The sequence below is a fragment of the Dromiciops gliroides genome, chromosome 2 (assembly GCF_019393635.1).
Source record: "Dromiciops gliroides isolate mDroGli1 chromosome 2, mDroGli1.pri, whole genome shotgun sequence".
Lineage (NCBI taxonomy): Eukaryota > Metazoa > Chordata > Mammalia > Microbiotheria > Microbiotheriidae > Dromiciops > Dromiciops gliroides.
In genome coordinates this window covers 595,380,390-595,402,041 of record NC_057862.1, presented here as the reverse complement: position 1 = coordinate 595,402,041, position 21,652 = coordinate 595,380,390, and the positions used below count along the sequence as shown (strand labels likewise).

Below are 21,652 nucleotides of genomic sequence, written 5' to 3'. Positions count from 1 at the left end.
ACATTTACAAATAAAATGTAAATAAGACCAAAAAAGTCACAGAAACTAAGTATCTACACCAAGGAAGACAATATAATTGAAACCCAATGCCTATTATTTATGCAATTCCTAAAAACGTGTTACTTTCAAGTGGTATCAGATCTTCTTGCTGATTTTAAGTCAATTGTAACTTGTAAAATATTTTTCTATGGTAATATTCTATGGAAAGTGTGTAGGTTTCTGAGCTACAAAACATTTTTAAGCTTAAAGTATAAATGAATTGTACTACTAGCATAGGCAACTCCCAACACAAAATAGGTTATGTTTTAAAAATTCATTGGTGGGGCAGCTAGGTGGCGCAGTAGATAAAGCACTGGCCCTGGATTCAGGAGGACCTGAGTTCAAATCCAGCCTCAGACACTTGACTTACTAGCTGTGACCCTGGGCAAGTCACTTAACCCCCACTGCGCCCCCCCCAATTCATTGGTATGTTACCTTGGAATTTTGAGCATTTCTCCACAAAAATGTTAGAAATGGTCATTAGGTCCCTAGTCTAGCTGACATAATTTACCCATAATGTAGCTGAACAATATTTATGAAAAATTAGTAGAAAACAATATTGTGAAAAAACTAGTAAATATTGAAAATAAGTAAGACTGAATCAGAAATAGTTTGTCTAAAAGACTTTAAGACAATTAAGAGATGTATTAGGTAGATGAAAATTTTTTTTTGTGAAGCTCCTAAAGGCTTTCTTCTTCCTTTAGTATCAATGAAAACATTACTATACTTATCCACAATACTGAAACGTTAAAAAAACAAAAAACTTGTTAATTTGAAGGCATTCCTTACAGTAGAAGCTAGAGTTGGGAAAGAAGAGACCCTCAGAAGATGCAGATGCACATTTTAGAAACAGACTGCCTGAGGTGTACAGAAAGTGAAAAAGAGGAAATCAGAGATACCCAGTATGTGCACAATGTTCCTGAATGGGACAGGAAGAGAATCTGGATGAGTCAAACAATTCTGCTTTCTGATCATGAAGTGATCAGATGTGGATGCTCTAAAGAGCAAGCACTACCTGGTGGAGGTAGCCACATTTATTTACAAGATGATGTCATAACCTAAAGAACATCTGATTTACTCTTCCAAGTAATTAGTGGTGGTCTTGCCTAAGGAGAGAGTCCTCAAGGTGTTCCAGAATTTTCTCTCAGTGAATGAATTCATGGAGCCCTAAAAATGCCCCTAGTATAGCATCTTTCACATTTTGTACAGATACACATCAAAGGATAGTCTTGCACTTAGACACCTAGTTTAAAGCTGTCAGAGAATACTGACAGTGCTATGAGATTAAAAAAAAAACAAACAACAGAATAAAGTACCAAAAACACACTTAATTTTCTTCCCAGAATTAAGACAAAAACCAAGTGTTACAAACAATCCATTTATTGGGTTTCAACTAGGTACACAATTGAAATAATAGTTTTGGCACTACTCTATACAGTGATTACGTCTGTGTGCTGACACTTAGGAAATACTGCACTAGGAACACTGCTGTGCTTAAAGTCTGTATTGAGTCACTAACTCAGTAGGTAGGTATTCAAAAACATATTTTTAGTGTTCCTGAAAGGAAGACTGTACAGGTTGTATGAATGATGAAACACACCAACTTGTGAATTATTTCAACTTAAGAGGTACCTTGCATCTACAAATTTGCCAGAGAACATGGGATGTTAGAATTTAGAAATGCACATGAAAAGTTACATGAGACATACTAATGCGTTAAATGAAATTCAAACCAACCCCCTCCCCTTCACCCCCCCCAACCCACCTCAGCTTTTGTAACATGAAAAGATAATTAAGGAGAATAATTTAAACACACAAATAATGGCATTTGATTGGATACAAAAGCCATAATCACTATAGTATAAACATCTAAATGTGAATTATACAAATTAATTTCACAAGGGTGTTGTGTAAAAGGTTGTAATCTGTACAATGTCTTGCCAATGCAATACCTCTACAGTTTATACAGTCTTTTACATATATGCAACATATATTAAATAGGTCAATTAAATAGCCAATAGTTATCAGCCTCTCAACGATGTTGCAGGCAAAAATATACAGAACTTCCACAAACTCAGCAGTCTTCCATTTATGCAAAGTACAACAGGGAGGGCAAAACATATTTGTAAAGAATACAGGGTAAAAAAGTCAGTTTTCTTGTTTTTGTTTATTTTTTTAATACACACAAATGTATACACACACTCCAATCAATTAAAATGTTGCTCATCAATCCTCCCGACCCACAGCCCTTCCCCCCTTCATCTATTGGCTCTATTCAGCACCAAAAACTCTAACCTATAGGAAGCAGGTGGACAGGGGCTTCAATTCAGTATCTTGGTCAAGCACTCCACCAGGTCATGGATGAGGTTATAGACACTTTCTCTGTTTTCCCTCCTTTCTAACTATGGCTACCTTGATCCAGGCTGAAGAGGTTACAAGGCTTTCCATAGCCCACAATCTTTAAAGTCAACAAAGATTTTAGAAAAAGTTCAAAAGAAGTTGAGATGAGTGAAATGACAGGACCTGTCAGCACATGGATGTTTTTGATTCCAAGGAGCAATAGTATTTTAAAGGGTTCCCAGATTCTGGTCCTGGATGTCGTGGTCTTAATTAATATTGGACAACTGTTTATTTTCTGAAGGTTTGCAGCTCTTTGAGATGTTGCACAGAGAAAAGTTATCTACTGATAAATCAGGGAATGCATCCCAACAAGTGAAGATATCAAATGGAAAGCTGGGGACACCTATGGAACACAGACCATGAGACCGAACATGACAACCACCAAAAGCAATTAGGCTTGACAGGCAGTTTCAGAAACCTGTCAAGAACTCCCACAGCTGGTACCTGAGGAATTGGAATTTTTGATGAAAAGAGCCTGAAGTTAGGGCTACTCATCTGTACTGGGGAAGGAGGAGGGAGAGTTTCAGTTAAGCATCAGGATTTCCAAGTTCTAAAGGTTTTTATACATGAAATTTCTTTGAGTTTCCTCTATCACTGAAGAAAGGTTTCTGAGTCCTCCCTCATTAATGAAGAACCTGTAACAAATAGTTAAAAATCTATATTAAACATTTTTATACTTTTCTAAGACTTGAGATGAAAAAGTTGCCTATCACATTAAACTTGTCAACAAAACTGTGCCAGTAGCCTAGAAGCCCCGCAACAAGGCAAATAAGACAACATTTGGCCAGTATTCTCACCTACAACAAAGGCTGAAAAGGAAAAAGGTGACAGGAACCCAATTTTCTCATACTATGTTCTCTACTTAATATTCAAGGTGAAAAGGCAAAGAAAAATCCCCAAGAATTTCATTTATATTAGCCAGAAGAAAGGGTGAAAAGAAGAGAAACTGTGTGCATTTTCCTTGGTGGGCTGTTTGCAAAATGGAATGGTTCAGGTATGTTTCATTATGCTAGTCATGTTGTAAACACATCTAAGGTTGCTAAGTAAAATACTTCTTTACCTGCCAATCCTACAAAGTGATTGTCATCCAAGAATATACGCAAGAACACAAAGAGAAATTTGTTATTAAATTTTTTAAAAATCAAGAGCACTACATCTCCTGATATTAGTCATTAAAATCCAGAACTATACTTACTTTTCTATGCATAATAGCATGGTGACACCAGGAGATCAGTGAGCACAAGCAGCTGATCATCAGTGAATTGCTGTTTGTGCTCCTGCCAGTTATCATGGTGCGTTCTTCGGAAATTGGATAAGGTCTTCTTTACAGTCATCTAAAGAACAGGTAATCCAAATACTTTTAACCCTTTCTGAATACACTTTGGCTTATTAAAGAGGAATTAAATATATATATAAAAACTTCCAAGACAGCAGTTCTCAAACTCTTTTGGTCATCTCTGACGAAATCAGTTCTTACCCCACACTTTTTTCCCCTTGCTACCAAAAAAGACCCTAAGCAATTCAAAATTATTGGGAAGAATAGTACTCCTTTAAATGAAAACCAATCAGAAATGACACCAATAGTAACAATTTTCAACAGATGGAGTGGTAAATGTGTGATCCTATTAGTTATGATAACATATAGAGAATAACTCACAGTCCATACCATAATCCAACAACAATCACTTTTATTCTTAGATTAAATATAAAATATTACCCAATACTAGCTATTCTGTTTTCAGAAAAAATGATGATACTTAAGAATAAAAACTAGCGTGATACTGGACACTTTTGGGCTCCTTATAAGTGGCTCTTTGCTACAATAAAAGCAAGAAAAGGGTTGTCAGAAGCAAAAAATAACAATTTGCAGTTTAAAAAAAGCACTATGATAAAATGTGGGGTTTGGTTTTTTTGGGGGCGGTTTGTGGGTGGGTGGTTAAAAAGATTGATATGGAATGCAGAATAAAATTAAAATTTTACCTCAATAGGTTGGGGATCATTCAGGTGTGCACTGAGATTCATCAGGAGCTGTGGCATCCAGGTAGGAACATCATAAGGACTAGATAAAATACATGCACCAATTCCCAGTACTCCAGCATGCCGATTGACCAATTCTGAAAAGAAAGTAATTAAAAATAAAAACCAAAAAAAACTATTGTTTTCTTGTTTTTCTGGGGAGTGTGGGGGGGGGGTGAATCGAGACAATCGGGGTTAAATGACTTGCCCAGGGTCATACAGCTAGTAAATGTCAAGTGTCTGAAGGTGGATTTGAACTCAGGTCCTCCTGACTCCAGAGCTAGTACTCTATCCACTGCGCCACCTCGCTGGCCCTTATTTTGTTTTTTAAAAGACATGAATGTACTACTCAAATGGGCGTACAAAGCACAACACAAATACATGCTACTAGTAAATACATTTAGACAGTGAACAGAGATTCAATAAATTGTCCTTAGTATCTTTCCCCCCCCCCCTTCGGTGAGGCAATTGGGGTTAAGTGACTTGCCCAGGGTCACACAGCTAGTAAGCGTTAAATGTCTGAAGTCGGATTTGAACTCAGGTCCTCCTGAATCCAGGGCCGGTGCTCTATCCACTGCGCCATCTAGCTGCCCCTTGTCCTTAGTATCTTAGACTCCTTTGCTCTGAATGGCAGTACTACATATGGGATTTAATGCTGGGAATACGCCTCATGTCCATTAAAGTTAATCAGAGAAACTAGTATTTCTGACCTTCAGCTACTATTTATAGTAGCAGAGGCCTTGGAGCATGAAAAATAGAACCAAATCTCTAGGGTTTCCTTATTCAATCTACACAAATTATATAAATAAAGTAATATGTTTTAAGATTTTTCTAACCTTCGTATCTTTTAAAATAAAAACTAAACAGTCAACTGTATTGCCAATAAAATTATGAAAAGCAAACTGCTTTATTTTTCCTTAATAGTTTACTCCATATTAAGAGTATTAAATAAGCATTATACTGACATTTAATCAAGAACACAGAAACAACAAGGGAAACTCATGAAGCCAATCAATTTGATAATAAAAGGTAAAACTCTAATGTGGCTTTCACCTTTTTCTTTTCATTTTCATACACATTTTGGTATTAATAGAATCACAGAATTTCAGGAAAGCTGGAAGAGTACTTAGAGAAAAGTTCCATTCCTACCTGAAGCCTGAAACCCCTTTACAACATGGCTAATAAGAGCTGTATAGTTACGAAGGACCTCAGCAGCCATCTGGTCTAACTTGTACCTGAAGGCAATTTCAAACATAACTAATGCAACAAGTAGTCATCTAGACTTTGCTTCAAAATCTCCAAGGAGTTACCAATCGCAGGAACCATCACTCACTGAGGCAGCCAATGTTCCCCTTGAACACTCCCAATGACGAGTCATATATAAATTTCTAATTGTTATGAATCTGCATCCCTTTGATTTTAACATGTTGGTGCTACTTCTATTTTCTGAGGAAAACAAAATTCCTCTTCCATATGGTAATCCTTCAATTATCATCTTCTTAAGTCTCTTCATTTCCCACAGAATGGGGATGGTAGCCCTGCTGTACACTGTTCAGATTAGACAAAACCTTGAATATTATGTTTAGTGCTGGCTGCTGCATTTAGTAAGGCATCAGTATAATCCAGAAGAGAGCAACCAACCTGATGAAGAACGCAGTGAAAATGACAACCGTGAAAAAACAAGATACTTGTTTTCAAGGGTCAGACAGGCTATTATATAAAAGACTTGTTCTTTTTGGCTACAGAAAGACAAAGTCAGAAATATGGAAGTTAAAAGAAGCGAATTTAGGTTTGATGCAAAAAAGAACTTCCTATAATCAGAGCTATCTAAAAGTAGAGGTCTTCCAGCTTGATGACCACTTGTCAGGTACAAGGTAGAAGGCATTCTGGTCCAGTTCTAAGTTGGACCAAGTGGTCCCTCATGTTCCTTCCAGACCTGAGATTCTATGAAATCACATGCTGTTACCTGCAGATGGAATGGTGTCTCCCACTGTGCCAGGATCTCGCTTTCTTTTCTTAGGTAGCTTTGTCTTACAAAGCTGCTCAAAATGAATCTGCATAGGGCTATCCATGGTAAGGAAGCTACACTGCAGTAGCCCACTTAAGGTGGTAGCAGCCATTTCTCGAACCTAAGAAAAGAAGCAGTTATGTACATTGAGGTGAACTACTTTTCAAAACAGAGACTATGGGGAAGGTATGAGAAGAGAATTATTAAATATAATTTTATGCAAAAAAATGTTCCTACAAAAGTGCAAGATGTTTTTGGAGGTGGGGATTCTATCAGATAAATGGGAAACATACAAGTGGTACTAATCATTCATCTAATGTATACTTTAAAGTGAAGTAATACATTTTACATCACCTGTTTAGTCTAAATTGTTACAGAAATGCTAGACATTAGTAGAAACTTTAAAGTTTTTAATTACAAAATTACAATTTATAATTAATTACAAAATAATAAAAAACTACAAACTGACAATTTCCATCAATCTTTTGATTACAGCACACATTTAATAGAATTAACCACTCTTATCAATTTCATGAGCTATTAACTTTCAATACTGGCTTACAATTTCTTTTTTTTAGTCAGTCCAAAGGGTTTTAAGAAGGCTAAGAGATTCAGTTTTAAATAAGTAAAACACCTGGAACTTCCAGAAGAGAAAGGACTCAATGGTGTCACTTCATACTTAATCATAAAACACGTTAGACTTCTGCTAAGCATTCACTGTTGCATATTAATGGTAAGACGATGCATTTATAATCAGGCATTTGGACATGGTATTTAATAGACATCCTGTGCAAATACAAAACAAACTTTCAACAAATGTGATGGCTAATATTTAGCAAAAGACACTTTATAAGTCGTTGAACATAATGTTCTAATATTACAAAACAGGATGAATTTAGATCTAGAGGGTTAGCAATGAATGCTTGAGACTCCTATCCCTCTATTTTCATGTATAAGAGTGAACAACTTTATTAGATCCATTTCTCAGTACTGTTGAATTACTAATTAATTACAACATTTTGTTCCAAGGCAAGCCTAGGAAAAAAGTTCATAAAAATAGAGGCTAATAATTATATACCATTTCCACCCAAATTGCTAGGTTTTGTTACCTGCCTCTCTTAGATGGAATAACTTTCACTCACTTTTTTATAAATCTACAGAAATTAATTTTAAGCAAGTCAAAATGTAGAGAGATATATGTTAAAAATCTGGATGTAAATTTAAATTTGATCTATGATCTCTCCATGTTAATTTAACTAATGCAGAAAGAATTCTGTGCCAAAAGCTTACTGTGGGAGCTACTTGACAGTGTAAGAAAGCTTTATGGTTTTTATGATCTTTGGGATCTTTGTTTTTGTTACAGTTTCTAATGAGATCTCTAAAACATCACAAAATATCCAAGAATACAAACCTATGAGCAACTTGGTCTTAAATTTGCCTATTTTATACATTTTTTAAAGTCCTTTCACATAATCATTTGATATAGCAACCTGTGTGATAGAGCAGATATTTTTCCCATTTAACAGATAAAGAAACTTTTTGGCCCTCAGAAATTAAACAATTTGCCAAAGGTGACGCATGAGATATTAGTGAGTCCAAGACAAGGGTCCATGAATTTTTATTTCTGGTCTAATTTTCATGTAGAAGTAAAAAAAAAAAATTTAATTGAGGTTTCCAAACTAGTCCTCATGAGGAGTTACAAGACAATTCCAATGATAAATACATTTTAAACTTGAAAAATAGGATATAGCAAATCTTAACCAACAAGAGCTATGTTAAGAAGGGGAAGGAATTCATTGTGCTAAATTCTTAAAGTATACTAGATTTACTGGCTGCTATTGCTTTTGTTATGTAGTAATATTTTAAAAAGATTAATTAATTTTATTTAATTATGAAAATTCTAATTTTACCTCTAGCTGTTCATCTTCCAGCAAACTTATAACAAGCCATCTGATGTCTTTAACTGCTTCTTCATTGTTTAGGAAAGTAAAGAGATTATAAAATACCATGGTTTGGAGGTAGGTCAGTACCGTGTATCTAGCATGCCAAGAACTGCTTCTTGCTGTCTGTTTAAAAAAAAAAAAATTAAGGAAAACACTACTGAATTTATCAGGTGGCCCTATATCCTAATCTAATGTAATTCTCTTTTCATGAGTTTAAATAGGTAAACCTTTTTGCTTTTAAGCAAAAACTTCAATAATCTAGTCCTTAAGAATGTACAGGTTTGGGGGCAGCTAGGTGGCGCAGTGGATAAAACACCGGCCCTGGATTCAGGAGTACCTGAGTTCAAATCCAGCCTCAGACACTTGACACTTACTAGCTGTGTGACCCTGGGCAAGTCACTTAACCCCCACTGCCTTGCAAAAAAACAAACAAACAAACAAACAAAACAAGAATGCACAGGTCTTATTGATTAGGTGTCTCAAGGTGACTAGTTGGAAACATAAGGGAAGGAATGGTAGGAAGCAATGGGAACTGGTGCTTGTCAGCTGAGATGGGGGTGGGGTTGGGGGAAACAGTAGGAAAAGTATTGCAATTAGAGTGGAGATGAAATTTAGATATGAATTAATCTTGTCAGGACACTTACTAGCCATGGGCAAGTCTCTTAACAACTTTTACTTGACTTTCCTCATTAGTAAAGTAGAGAGACTATTAGTTATAGTAATCTCTGTATAGGATTGTTGTGAAGATCAAATGAGAGAATTCATATAAAGTATCTTACAACATTTAAAGACTTTTAAAAAATTAAGTTAACTATCATTATTGTCATCAATGAATCTCAAAGTATGGTTTCACTGGACTTCAAGAGACCTTGTATTATTAATGTTCTCTGGGTTTTTGTGACATTTCCTTTTCTTGATGTATCCTTGTACCTGTCAGACTATTCCTTCTTACTCTCCTTTCTTGGATTTCTTCCATACTAAGCTCCCTAACTGAGAGTGTTCCCCAAAATTCTGTCCAAAGCCTTCTTTTTTCTTTTCTATACTTGTTCACTTCTGTGGTTTCAATTCTCACCTCTACGCAGATGATTCCCACATCAATATTCAGTCCTAGTCTCTCCTGAGATCTAGTACCATAATACAGCCCACTCAACATTTTGAAAAGGATGTTCCCACAAGCACCAAAAACTCCATATGCTCCAAACAGAACTCAGTCTTCTTAAGTCAGGCATCACTTACTTGTTTTAGCACCTGAAGCACCAAAGGCACTTGTTGAGGGTAAAGCAACCCCTGAGACATTAGTGATAGACACAACTTTGCATCTCTTTTTAATTCATCATAGCTATTATCATTTTCAACTGGGGCAATCTAGGGGGAAAAAATAAACAAAATCACTAGTTAGAAAGCAGTTGTGGCTGAGTGGCAATGCATTCTATTTTTTTTTTTAAATCAGTGAGTTCAGTTACATCTTAAGAGTTACAGAGAAGACACAGATGGGTTGAGATCTGTATCCTTGGATCCAACAAAATATACGGTTGACACAAAGTGACTAAATTTGCCACAATTATTGGCTTTTTTTTCCTTCTCTATACCTATGGTTTCATTGATATAGGGAGCCCTTATTAGAAAACTCTTCTCACTGAAGTTTCCTTTTTTTTGTATCCTTAGCTCCTAACACATAGAAAAGCCGTGATGATTGACTGATCTGGAACTATTTTTTGACTTGGACTTAAAGACTTGCTTAACGTACTGAGGTGACTTGGTCAGATTTAGCAAGCCAATATGGATCAAAATAGCCTGTAGCTCTTAGTCACCACACCAGTGCTGTATCTCTATTGAATTAAATTAGCTGCATTCGTTTTTAGTGAGAATTTGAAACCTGGTTGCCTGTACAAAATTTACTATTACGCTTTCTATGAAGGATTAACATTATAAACAAGACAACAGGGTAAATGTTTATGCTATAAAGGACACCTTTCCAGTCATCAAGAAGCACACTAATTCTGGCAATGTTAAGTCTGTTACAATATGGGTCCATCCAAGCTACCTTTCCATACTTGTTTCATTTATGCATTTTACATTTCAGCCCAACTGACCTCATTTGCTGTTCTTCATCCCCGTGTACCTTTGGCAGAGGCCACATACCTCTTATTTGGAATTGCAGTCCCCATTGCCTAACCTCTAGTTCTTAGAATTCTTGGATTCAGACTAGGTGATAGTAAACTCTTTACTGTTACCCATAGTTATCAGTGTTCTTATTTTCCTCAAAATATCTTATAATCATCTGTCTTTATATGTGGGTTCCCCAGTTAAATATAAACTCCTCAAAAGTAGGCATTTTTATAACCCTCATGTCTACAACAATACTTCGCAAATATAAGGGTTTAATAAAATGCTTGTTTAATTGAACTGTATTTTGTTAATAAATAATATTTTAACTATTAAGCTACTTTAATTACTATTCATTAAAGGCTTACCAATACTATTGCAATTTGTTTGTGTTACTGCAGGTACATAGAAAAAATTTTAAATTGTATTTTCAGAGAATCATAGAATTACAGAAATTGATCTGAGGTCAATCTTGTCCAGCCTCTTCCCTCAAAACTCCCTCCCAACACCCTTTTAAAACAAATGAAGGAAATTGATCTTTAATATCCTGCAATTCTGATCCTCACCAAAGTCTGGTCATCCTCCCAGAATTAGTTTTATTAGTGAGTTTATTGTCTCATTTTCCATTTTATTTCATCTACAGGCATAATGTAATGAGGTTAAAAACTATTATGCTAATTCAGACCCATATGAAGATCTATATAGCCTAAGGGGAATTTTATCCTTTTATTCAAACCACAAAAAGAAAGATGAGTGGGAAAAAACCTTTAATAGTTTCACTTGGTCTCCTCCTACTTTATCATCCATGGACCTGCCAAAGTAGTTTTCCAAATATGATCATGTCAATTCCTCTACTCCGTAAGTGCCACTGGATTCCTTATTTTCTCTAGGATCAAATATAACCTGTCTGGTATGTGAAGCTCCTCCAAAGCTAGCCCCTTTCTCCTTTTCCAATATTCTTACACATTACTCCTCTATATGCTAGCCCTATTTGCTGTGTATAACATGTGCAATTCCCTGTCGCTGTCTTTCTACTGATGATCCACCATGCCTTAAATAAATCCCCTCCATATCTCTGCCTTATTTACAATCCATTGCTTCCTTCAAAACTCATCTCAAACAATGCCTTCTACATAAAGCCTGTTATGATGCCCTTGTTGGTAGTATGTTCCCTCCTACACAACTTTTTAGTCATTCTGTTCATATTATATACACATATTTATATACACATAGGCACACATACGAGCTATTGTCTCCCTTGTTAAAATAAAAGTTCCTTGTGCTCCAAGAGTGACTAAATGGTATATGGTCTTTGACCTAGTGATACCATTACTAGACTTACGGATTCTTTTCTTTTTTCTTTGAACTCTGAAGTAAAAGAACCCATACATACAAATATATTTATAGCAATTCTTTTGTCACAACATAAAACTGGAAACCAAGATGGTGCCCATTAGTTAGGTAACAGAATAAACATATTATCTGAATGCAATGACATCTTAGACCTGTTAGAAATAATCATAGGCTTATTTTAAAATGAGTAAAGAAGGTTGTTAAACAAGCATTTTAAAATGAAGAACAGAGAAAATAAGGTCAGAAGTAAACAGACAAGCATGCAAGCTTTGAAAGTTACAAGGTGAACTTATTATATACTTAAAAAAGGAAAAGCAGCAATGAGACATTTGCAGCTTCATGCACTGTCCTCTTTTTCTGTTCTACTTTGTATATGGACATGTTCACTTTACTTGGTGTTCATTTCTGGTCCACCTTTTCTCCCCTCCTCTCAAGTGGCCTTCCCTACAAGACTTATCTCCTACTATTTAACTATATACACACACATATACATAGTTATCTGCATGTCATCTTCCACATTTGAATGTGAGTTCCATGAGGGTAAGAACTGCGTGTTTGCCGGTTTTTTGTATCCTTAGAACTTAGCATAGCATCTACCTTAATAAATGTTTGTTAAATGATTGATTTTATATATCCAGTGCTCAGTACAGTGCCTAACTCATATTAGGTCTAGCTTAAAGACTTGCTGATGGATCAATTCCTTCGAATAAAATTGCTTTAGATTTATTTTGTAATCTCATAGTCCTATAAAAATCATGGAATCACCTAAAACCACTCACTCTACCATGCTGCATTAACAATAATATGCTACTGTCACAACATACTTTAAGGTAAGAATTTAAAATGTATTTTGAAGTGGAAAGAGAATATATTTAATTAATATTAATCACTAAAATTCTGAATTTTACTCATCTTCATAATTTAATCTCTACCATATAAAAGATGTATACATATATTACATATTCATATATTTTATGTCTAAAACACTATCCACCTCCCAAGTCTTAGCTGTCACTTTTCCCATGCTTTATGGCTAGAATACTGTAGATCAACATGTCCATCTTAAAGAATTCTGATTTATTCAACAATTCTTAGATCGAATGTTAATTCAGAATAGCTGTGGACTATTAATATATAATACATAATATTCTTAAGTGAATTCCATTCCTGTGGATTTAAGAATTTTTTTCTGTTCTCTTTTCTTCCCCCTTCATATAAAATTTTGTTAAAATTATACACACTATTTAGTCATTCAATAAATATTTATTGACCGCATGCTATCTGGAAAGCACTATGATAGGTGCTACAGAGATATACAAAATATTATATTATTAAAAATTCCTTATGAAACTTACAATGTATTTGTGGTAATAAGACACACATAAAAAGGCACCATTATAAGATAGACTGTTTAAGTACAGTAAGATTCTTGGGAAGATTAGATACCTGGACTGCATCTCTAAAAAATACCTTTCAACCTAAAATTTAAGAGGAAGAAAATCTAACTTCCAATTTTGCTTGGGGATGCTGGTATAGTGAGAAATGAGTGAGATGAGGGGAAATGAATGTTGGAACAAAAAAAAACTATTTGCAAGAAGATGCATTTCAACTAGGTCTTAAAGGATTCTGAGACCTCTAAAAGGAAGAGAAAGCACAAGCAAAGAGGTACTGAGGCAGGGAAATGGACTGTGTTTAAGAAAGTGAAGAAACCTGGACTTTGGCTATAGCTTAGGGTGAATGAATAAAGGCTGAAAAAGTAGGTTATGGTCAAACTATGGGGAGCCTTTAGTTCTTGGCTGAAGATTTTGGATTTAGAATCATAAACCATTAGGAGACAATTGTGACCTTAGTGATTATTTAATTCAACCTTCTATTTTTACAAATAACATCAGGTCATAAACATCACTGAAAATGTCACTACTTAACTGGTAAATAATTTTTTTAAACAATGAAAAATAGCTTAATTTTTCACTGAAATCCTTAATCAGTCCACTCTTCTGTTTTGTAGAACTGATAAAATCTTTCTTTGAATTCCCCAGTGTCTTGCCATATAGTAGATATCAAATAGAGGCAGGTAGGTGGCAAAAGGGATAGAGTGCTGGTCTTTGAATTATACAAGGATAGAAACATGGTTTTGGTCTCAGCATCATCATCTAATGAAGCAAGTGTTGAACTACTATAATTCATGTATCACAAGTGAGCTGATATTCTTAGATTAGATGAATCTGAGAAGTCATATGTTACCAAAGATAATTTTCTTTGGATATTTATTTTATAGCTTCAAGCATTAAATTTAGTATCTACTAAATGGAAATCAATATGCCCATCTTGCAGTATTCCCGATTTATTCAACAATTCTTAGGTTGAATGTTAATTGAGAATAGCTATTGACTACTGATATATGATATTCTTAAGTAAATTCCATTCCTGTGGATTTAAAAATTTTCCTTCTGTTCTCTTTTCTTCCCCCTACATATTTTGTTAAATTATACACATGATCTAGTCATTCAATAAATATTTATTGACTGCATGCTATCTGGAAGGCCCTGTGATAAGTGCTATAGGGATATAAAAATAATTTTACATTATTAAATATTCCTTATGAAACTTACAATGTATCTGTGGTTATAAGATACACATAAAAAGGCACTATTATAAGGTGGACTGTTTAAGTACAGTTAGATTCTAAAGAATTATAATTTTAATCTTTAGTGATTAGAAGGCATCTTTGACTCAGAAAATAGCTTCTCATCAAAATTACTGGTGATATATTCTTTTAGAACTCCTTTACCATACCAATTGAAATAGCTCATAAATTGACTATTCATAACCAATATCTCATAACAGTACATTTCAATGTAGTAGGCATAAGATTTTTCTTTTATTCTGTAGGTGAACAGATATTCCTCTGTTCTATGTGTACAACCTTTCTTCGCATTTTTTCATCTACTACCACCATAGATTCTGTCAGTATATACGTCATTCTTTCACCACCCACTCCCAAACCCCATAAGAGGGAGGAACATACACCCTTCACAGCAAGCACACAGAAAATACCTTAAAAAACAAGGGCAAAAGTTGGAGCTGCTCTGTGACCGCTGTGGAAAAGGATCGTCCTGCACTTGCCATCAGCCACTTCAGTACTGTTTGGGGACAGAATTGTAGACTCAATGACCAAAATGTATGATCAGAATGGGGGACTAATGCTTAGTCACTCACACATAGAATCTCAGAACTATATTAGAAATGGGGAGCGAGAAAGACACTCACTCTATAGCTTTTCCACATTCACCTAAGGACACTATACAAATACCACTACAAATCCTTCTGTTGCACTGATATTGGCCTCACCAAAAAAAAAAAAAAAATCAACTTATCTGACTATCAATTTCTTTTACCAGTCTACCCAAAATTTACTTTATATACCAAAAATCAAGTCAAATCAACTTCATGCACTACTGAATCAGCACAAATCAATACTAAACAGGTAAACTGATACACTAAAAAATTATTTTATGGAATCAATACTCAAAAGACTGTGTCAAAAAATAACTTTAAGTGAGTTTTTTCTAATCTCATAGGTGTTACCATTATTAACATAATTTAGTCACTCACTAGTTTTCAATAGTTTGATGCCCTGAGTTCTTTCATCTTCTTCACCAACTCCATTCTCTTCCATAACATGATTCTGGATTTCTTCATCTACATCCATGAGGGGTTTTAGTTTCTCCAGGATCCGGGCAGTGAATTCAGGAACTTGAGGAGACTTTGTTGGCGCAGTGTTTGGCAAAGAAACATCTATCATGAATATATAAGTCAGTACACTGTAAAATAAAATACACAGAGTAGAAAAAGAAATAAGTTAGTAGAGACCACATGAATATACCTCATCATCAGAAGTCATGATTCAACTAAACATGTTTTCTAAATTTTGCTTTAAAGTATAACTTGAAACAACTATATCGCATTTTGTTTCAACCATTTCATGTCCTAACATGACAGCTCTCCCAAGTCAACTTTTCAAAGAAAAAAACCTAAAAAATGCCAAAAAGGCAATAACTAAGCTAAGAATTGATATTTTCTGTTGATGAGGCAAAATTCAAAACCATTAAAATAAATGGCAAGAACTTCCACATAAATATATAGGTAAAGAAGTTAATATACAGATGGGTCCAAACAATATTTAAAAAATTTTGAATATAGTGAGTCAATCACAAAATAAAAGTCATCCCTTCAAAATATAACCAATATAGACTATAAATGTTTAAAAAAGAAAAACATGCAAAGAAGATTTAAACCACAAAGTGTAAGGCAATACTCACCTCCCTATCCTTTCCCTGACATTTTTGTAAACTTGAGTGAGTTTAGGTTCTAAGTACTTCAGTAACCTGTGTAACAGCTCAGGTACCCTCCATTCTTGCTGGGCAAGCCCACCTTGTAGTACATAAAGTCGACTAAAAAACAAAATTTCATCTTCATCATTTATCTTCATACATTAATAAAGGCAACTGCTCATCATTACACAGGTTAATTTTCTCAGATAGTAATCATGATCACAAATATCATTGACTTTTTTTTTTATCATTGACTCTTAACTGATGAAGAATATGCTTTCTTATGCCTACATACAGTATCTTCACTTAAATTCTCATTTGCTTTTCACAATACTGTGAGGAAGGTAAAAAACATGAAGAAATTCAGTCACCGAAGTATTAGCTAACCTGTTTTATAAGCCAGGTATATTTATACCTGGCTGTAGAACTGATCTTTATCAGTTTTCTTTTTCCAAAGCTCTCAGGTCTTTTACTCTTTTTCCTGCCTTATGTTCAATTTACTATTCAATAGGTTCCCTTATAGCTATAGAGGGTGACCACAGGAATTGTTCACAGTCAATTGGTCAATACTGTAATTCAATAACAACTCTCTGATAAATATTTGGTGGAGAAGAAGGCTGAAATGATTGGATAAGATTCAATTTAAATTATCTTGTGTTACTCTTGTCTCTACAATAATGATGGCTATATAGTTAATTGAATTTTTTTGTACTAGATCTAAAAGAGAATCATTAAGATTACTAAGGCAATACACCTAACTTACTTCTATTTGTGTATCATGTGAACTGATCACAAAAACACCTTGAAAGCTAACTTTTTAGGTTTGTTTTGGTTTACCATGCATCTACAAAAGATCCTCCTTCACCACTCAATGGAGACTCCAATAACAACTCAAACAGCCAATGAAGTTTCCGAGGATCTCTGCTTTCCTGTATTGAAAAATATGTCCAAATATCATATTTCAGGGAATCTACAATTCTACTAAGTACACTATGAATATAATTACTATGTATGTAAAGACATCAAAGAGTTTGAATACAAAGGTAAAATCAATACATTAAAACATATGCCTCTCTCAGGCCTAAGTCAGAAAAGATCAAGAAAGTAAAATTCTCTTATGAAACCTTTTACACTACAACATGCCAGAAAGATAACAGTTGTCCAATTTAATCACCAAGTCAATTAACTAGCAACCTAGCTAGGAAGGTGGTCTTTAAAGTAATGCTACTGATGTTTTAAATCTTAACCCTATGCAGTGAACTGGTGACAGGTTAAGAACATACATACACCATATATACACATACACGCAAAATCATTATATCAGGTATTTAGCACCACGTAGTTATATTATCAAGACTCACAAAATATTATCAAGGTGTGTGTGTATATGTGTGTGTGTGTGTGTGTGTGTGTGTGTGTGAGTGAGAGAGAAAGAGAGAAAGAGAGAGAGAGAGAGAGAGAGAGAAGATGGCAGTGGTATGCTAAAAAATGTAACTTAATGAAAGTGCAGAATTCTCTTTCCACCAATGCAGAAAAACAATTTGTATGCAAATGTTTTGGGTGGGGCAATGAGGGTTAAGTGACTTGCCCAGGGTCACACAGCTTTTTGTGTCAAGTGTCTGAGGCTGGATTTGAACTCAGGCCTTCCTGAATCCAGGGCTGGTGCTTTATCCACTGCACCTTTGTATGCAATTTTAATAAAGTCTTAGGGACACTTAGGGCACTGGTTCAGGACTCATATAGCTGGTTGTATTAGAGGGAGATTTTCCTGACTCTATGGCTGCCACCCTTGCCCTTTTGCGATTATTATTGAATCACTATTATCTCTAAATTTTCTAAAAGAGGGAGAGGGGACTGAGGGGTATCTGAATGGCTGGACTGTATAACTGTCAAAACTATACAATATTAGATTTAAAAAAACAAAAAAGTAATCAAGGGAACAGAAGAGCGACTACAGTATTAGAACCAAAAGTATACAATAGATTTTAAGATAAATCCAAAGTCACTACACACCAACAAATTCATAATAGCAATCTGTAAACAATCCATGTGTTCAACACCTGGAAAAATGGCTGATTACATTTTAACTAATGCCAGAATAAATAACAAATATGAAAAATAATCTGAGGAATAATTTTTTTTTGGTGAGGCAATTGGGATTAAGTCACTTTCCCAGGGTCACACAGCTAGTTAAGTGTCAAGTATCTGAGGCTGGATTTGAACTCAGGTCCTCCTGAATCCAGGGCTGGTGCTCTATCCACTGCGCCACCTTGCTGCCCCATGAGGAATAAAGTGATGCAGACTGAAGTTGGCAAAGTCAGAATAACAATATGCTTTGTGGTAAAAAATGAAGGTTTTTAACTAAAAAGAGTTGAATGCACACTACTGAAATGGTTTTTGAAGGACCGCCAGTTTTTGAAGGACTGCTCTTTCAGGGAGGAGACCGTGATGAACAATCATGTGCCTGCTGCTGCCCGGGAGAGCGTGGCCAAGTATGCCACTTCCAGGGCACCAGCTTAAAAATGAGGAGAGAATGGAAATGCTCGCTCTCTCGGCACACACACGCTGGCTCAGGTTTGACGGCGTGTTGGGGTGATCAGCTCTGGTCCTCGGTGGCAGCACGTGCTCGACTCTGGTTCTCAGCCTGAGAGGTAGCTTTGGGATTCGGTGAGTTTTATAAAAGAATATAGACTAAGCTTAGATCTAAGACTATTCATTTGTATTTCTACTTTCCTGTTTCCCTAATCAGTATCACCTGTTTGTTGGCTAATTAATTCGCAAACAATAAAAGCTAATTAATTCCTCTCTAATCAAAGCTCACAGGCTTCTTTCTCTTACTGGTCTGGGAGATATATAAGGGAAAGGTTAAAGGGGAGTTTAATGCTCTTATATCCAATTTTAAATCTCACAGTTTACTTAATATAACTACATAAAAAGGTTAATTAAGGCAGCACAATCCAATTTAGAAGGGGATATGGAGACAAGATATTTGTTATTGTGCTATTTAACTTACACATATTTAAGATGAAATATTTAATAATAATTTATTATTTCATGCAAAAATTAAAGATTTTTTTTAGTATATAAATGCTTATTTTTGTTGAGTTTCTCAAGTGAGGATTTTTACTAAATGTACATATGGATTTTTCTCAAAGATTATTAGCAAACAATTTTATCAGATACATCAATATTTGGGAGAATTTAGGTCATCAAGGAAAATTTAGTATTAGAAAAATATATTTTATGTAACTAAAATTTCAATTCTCTCATTAAAAGTGACTTTAAATGGTGCAGATAATGATATATACACCTCTATTTAGTTTTATTTAACAAATACTCAAAATAAAAGAAGGTATAAAGAAAACTTACACAGGAAGTTGCTATACAAGTTCCCCAATCATTATATGTTTCCACTGTAATGTTACATAATGCTGTTCTAAGCAGGGGACATAGAAGCTCCCAAAGTCTTTCCACCTGCTCAATCAAAAAAAAAAAAAGGTAAAAGGTTACTGTTATTCAAAACAACCAATTTTCAAAACCTAAGTTTTCATTTACCTGGAAAAATGAAAAGTTGTCAATGGGCATCTTAGCTTTTTTTGGTAGAAGTTTTACAAAACAGAAATTTTAACACAGAGTTTAATAAGCTTAAAGTGAAATTAAACTCTCAATAGTCTAAGAAAAGAAATTTGTCACATTATAATATCAAGCCTTCATTGTTGATCTTGGGTCAGAAGTGGGGTGAATAAAGAAAACAGTTGAAAAGAAAATACTAAAGCACAGTGTATTACTTGAGAATCTATAAAGTACATGAATATTACTGATAAATGTAACTTATTAGAAGTATTGTATAAACGCACACAACACACACCCACACACCCACTCACCCACACCCACCTTTTCAAATGTCCAATGCTTAGAACCTCTGATCAAGCCAGCTATAATTTCTGCTACACATCGCTGGGTGCTCTCATGTGAGTCTGAGACTAGACGTTCTAAGTGAGGCTTCAAAACTGGCAAAAAGGCATCGTCAAAGTTCCTGAACACACCCTATTAGAATAATTAAAAGGAAAAACATAATTATTTAAAAGTACATCTTTATATATAGTCTAATTCTTTAAGTGATTATGATTACTGCTGAAATCTTATGTGTTTATTAAAAGTTGGAGAACAAAGAACTTTACTGACCACCTGAAATAAAATACATACACAGGTATTCTAAAATTAATGAATTCATAACCAAAAGAATTATGTATGTGTACATTATGCATTCTGATGAGTACAAAAGTTCACAATCTAGTACAGAGGGTTTGGCTTTATAAAAAGACAGCCATCACCATTCTGATGTGGTTAAAAATTAATATTTCCATTTTTAGCTAACTCATTAGGGAGGGGCCACACCTGGCCCACCCTGAGGTTATGTATGCTATTGAACTGAGGAGAACTCTTCATAGGCAATTTTTGAAGGACCTCCCCTTTTGGGGGAAGGAAAGATTGAATGCTCCCTGAAGGGAGGGGGAGGGCTGCTTCTGGAACGCTAGGCTTCTTCCGGAATGCGACTCCCCTTGTGGTGGCGCGTGTTCATTCTGTCTTGGCGTGGTGTGAGCAACTGTAGACTGTCTGGGGTTGGTGAGTTTATTACGGAAAACCCTAAATTCCTCTGAACCAGCTTAGTCGGAAACGGTGAGGGTATTGTATAGGTTAAGTTTTTCATGTATAAGATGAAGTCTTTACTTGCTCGAAGAAGATTATGTAATAATGTCTACTATTATCAACTATTTACATTCATTTATCATTTATATGTCATTATACTCTGGGTATGGTTTGGAATTATTGTATATATTACAAGTATATCTTCAGTTTTATGCAGCACAACACGCATTTTTACCATCATATTGTCTTTGGTGAAATTAATATGAGATTTATGAGTTATGGAAACTTATCATTTCAGAGACTAACTGCTCTTACAGTGAGTTTGATGCAGGCCCTGGAGAGAAAATATGTACAACAGGAGGAGAGACGAGTACACGTAAATCCATGGTTTGCTTATGATGGCAACTATGTAGACCAAAATTGCTGGATACAGTCCAGTTTCTTCCTCTCTCCCTCCTAAGAGTTTTCTTTTTCTTTCACTCAGTCCAATGGCATGGTCAGAATCCATCCACCTGTGGCCTAGCACACTTGCTGAATGTCTTGGAACTATGAGACGTGGTATGGTAACCTTTCCAATAACATTTTCAGGAGTCATGGACACATTACTAAATTTGGCTTTGATCCAGACACATGGTGGTAAGAAGTGTTATAGATTGCATAACTACCTCAACCCTGTATTATATAAAGGAGGGGAATGTAATATGATTTTATACACACACACACACACAGTCTGAGTATGAGTTATATATTGAAGAACTCTCACTGTTTAATTTGATCACTGACAATGCTATGCTAAGGTTTAG

General features: G+C 35.0%; 1 protein-coding gene across 2 annotated transcripts in view; it reads right to left on the bottom strand.

Annotated features, from left to right (window-relative positions):
- Window positions 1–1,403: 1,403 nt before the first annotated feature.
- Window positions 1,404–21,652, bottom strand: part of PSME4 (proteasome activator subunit 4) — a 112,181-nt gene continuing 91,932 nt past the window's right edge. For both annotated transcript variants that reach the window (XM_043981850.1, XM_043981851.1), the window contains 12 exons: window positions 20,094–20,246; window positions 19,569–19,673; window positions 17,037–17,128; window positions 16,188–16,319; window positions 15,481–15,689; window positions 14,923–15,008; window positions 9,643–9,771; window positions 8,374–8,529; window positions 6,422–6,584; window positions 4,420–4,553; window positions 3,635–3,773; window positions 1,404–3,074 (listed from right to left, as the gene is read on the bottom strand). In XM_043981850.1, the coding sequence (XP_043837785.1) occupies window positions 3,639–3,773; window positions 4,420–4,553; window positions 6,422–6,584; window positions 8,374–8,529; window positions 9,643–9,771; window positions 14,923–15,008; window positions 15,481–15,689; window positions 16,188–16,319; window positions 17,037–17,128; window positions 19,569–19,673; window positions 20,094–20,246 (1,494 nt within the window). In that variant the 3' untranslated portion in view covers window positions 1,404–3,074; window positions 3,635–3,638. The remainder of the gene's footprint in view (window positions 3,075–3,634; window positions 3,774–4,419; window positions 4,554–6,421; window positions 6,585–8,373; window positions 8,530–9,642; window positions 9,772–14,922; window positions 15,009–15,480; window positions 15,690–16,187; window positions 16,320–17,036; window positions 17,129–19,568; window positions 19,674–20,093; window positions 20,247–21,652) is intronic.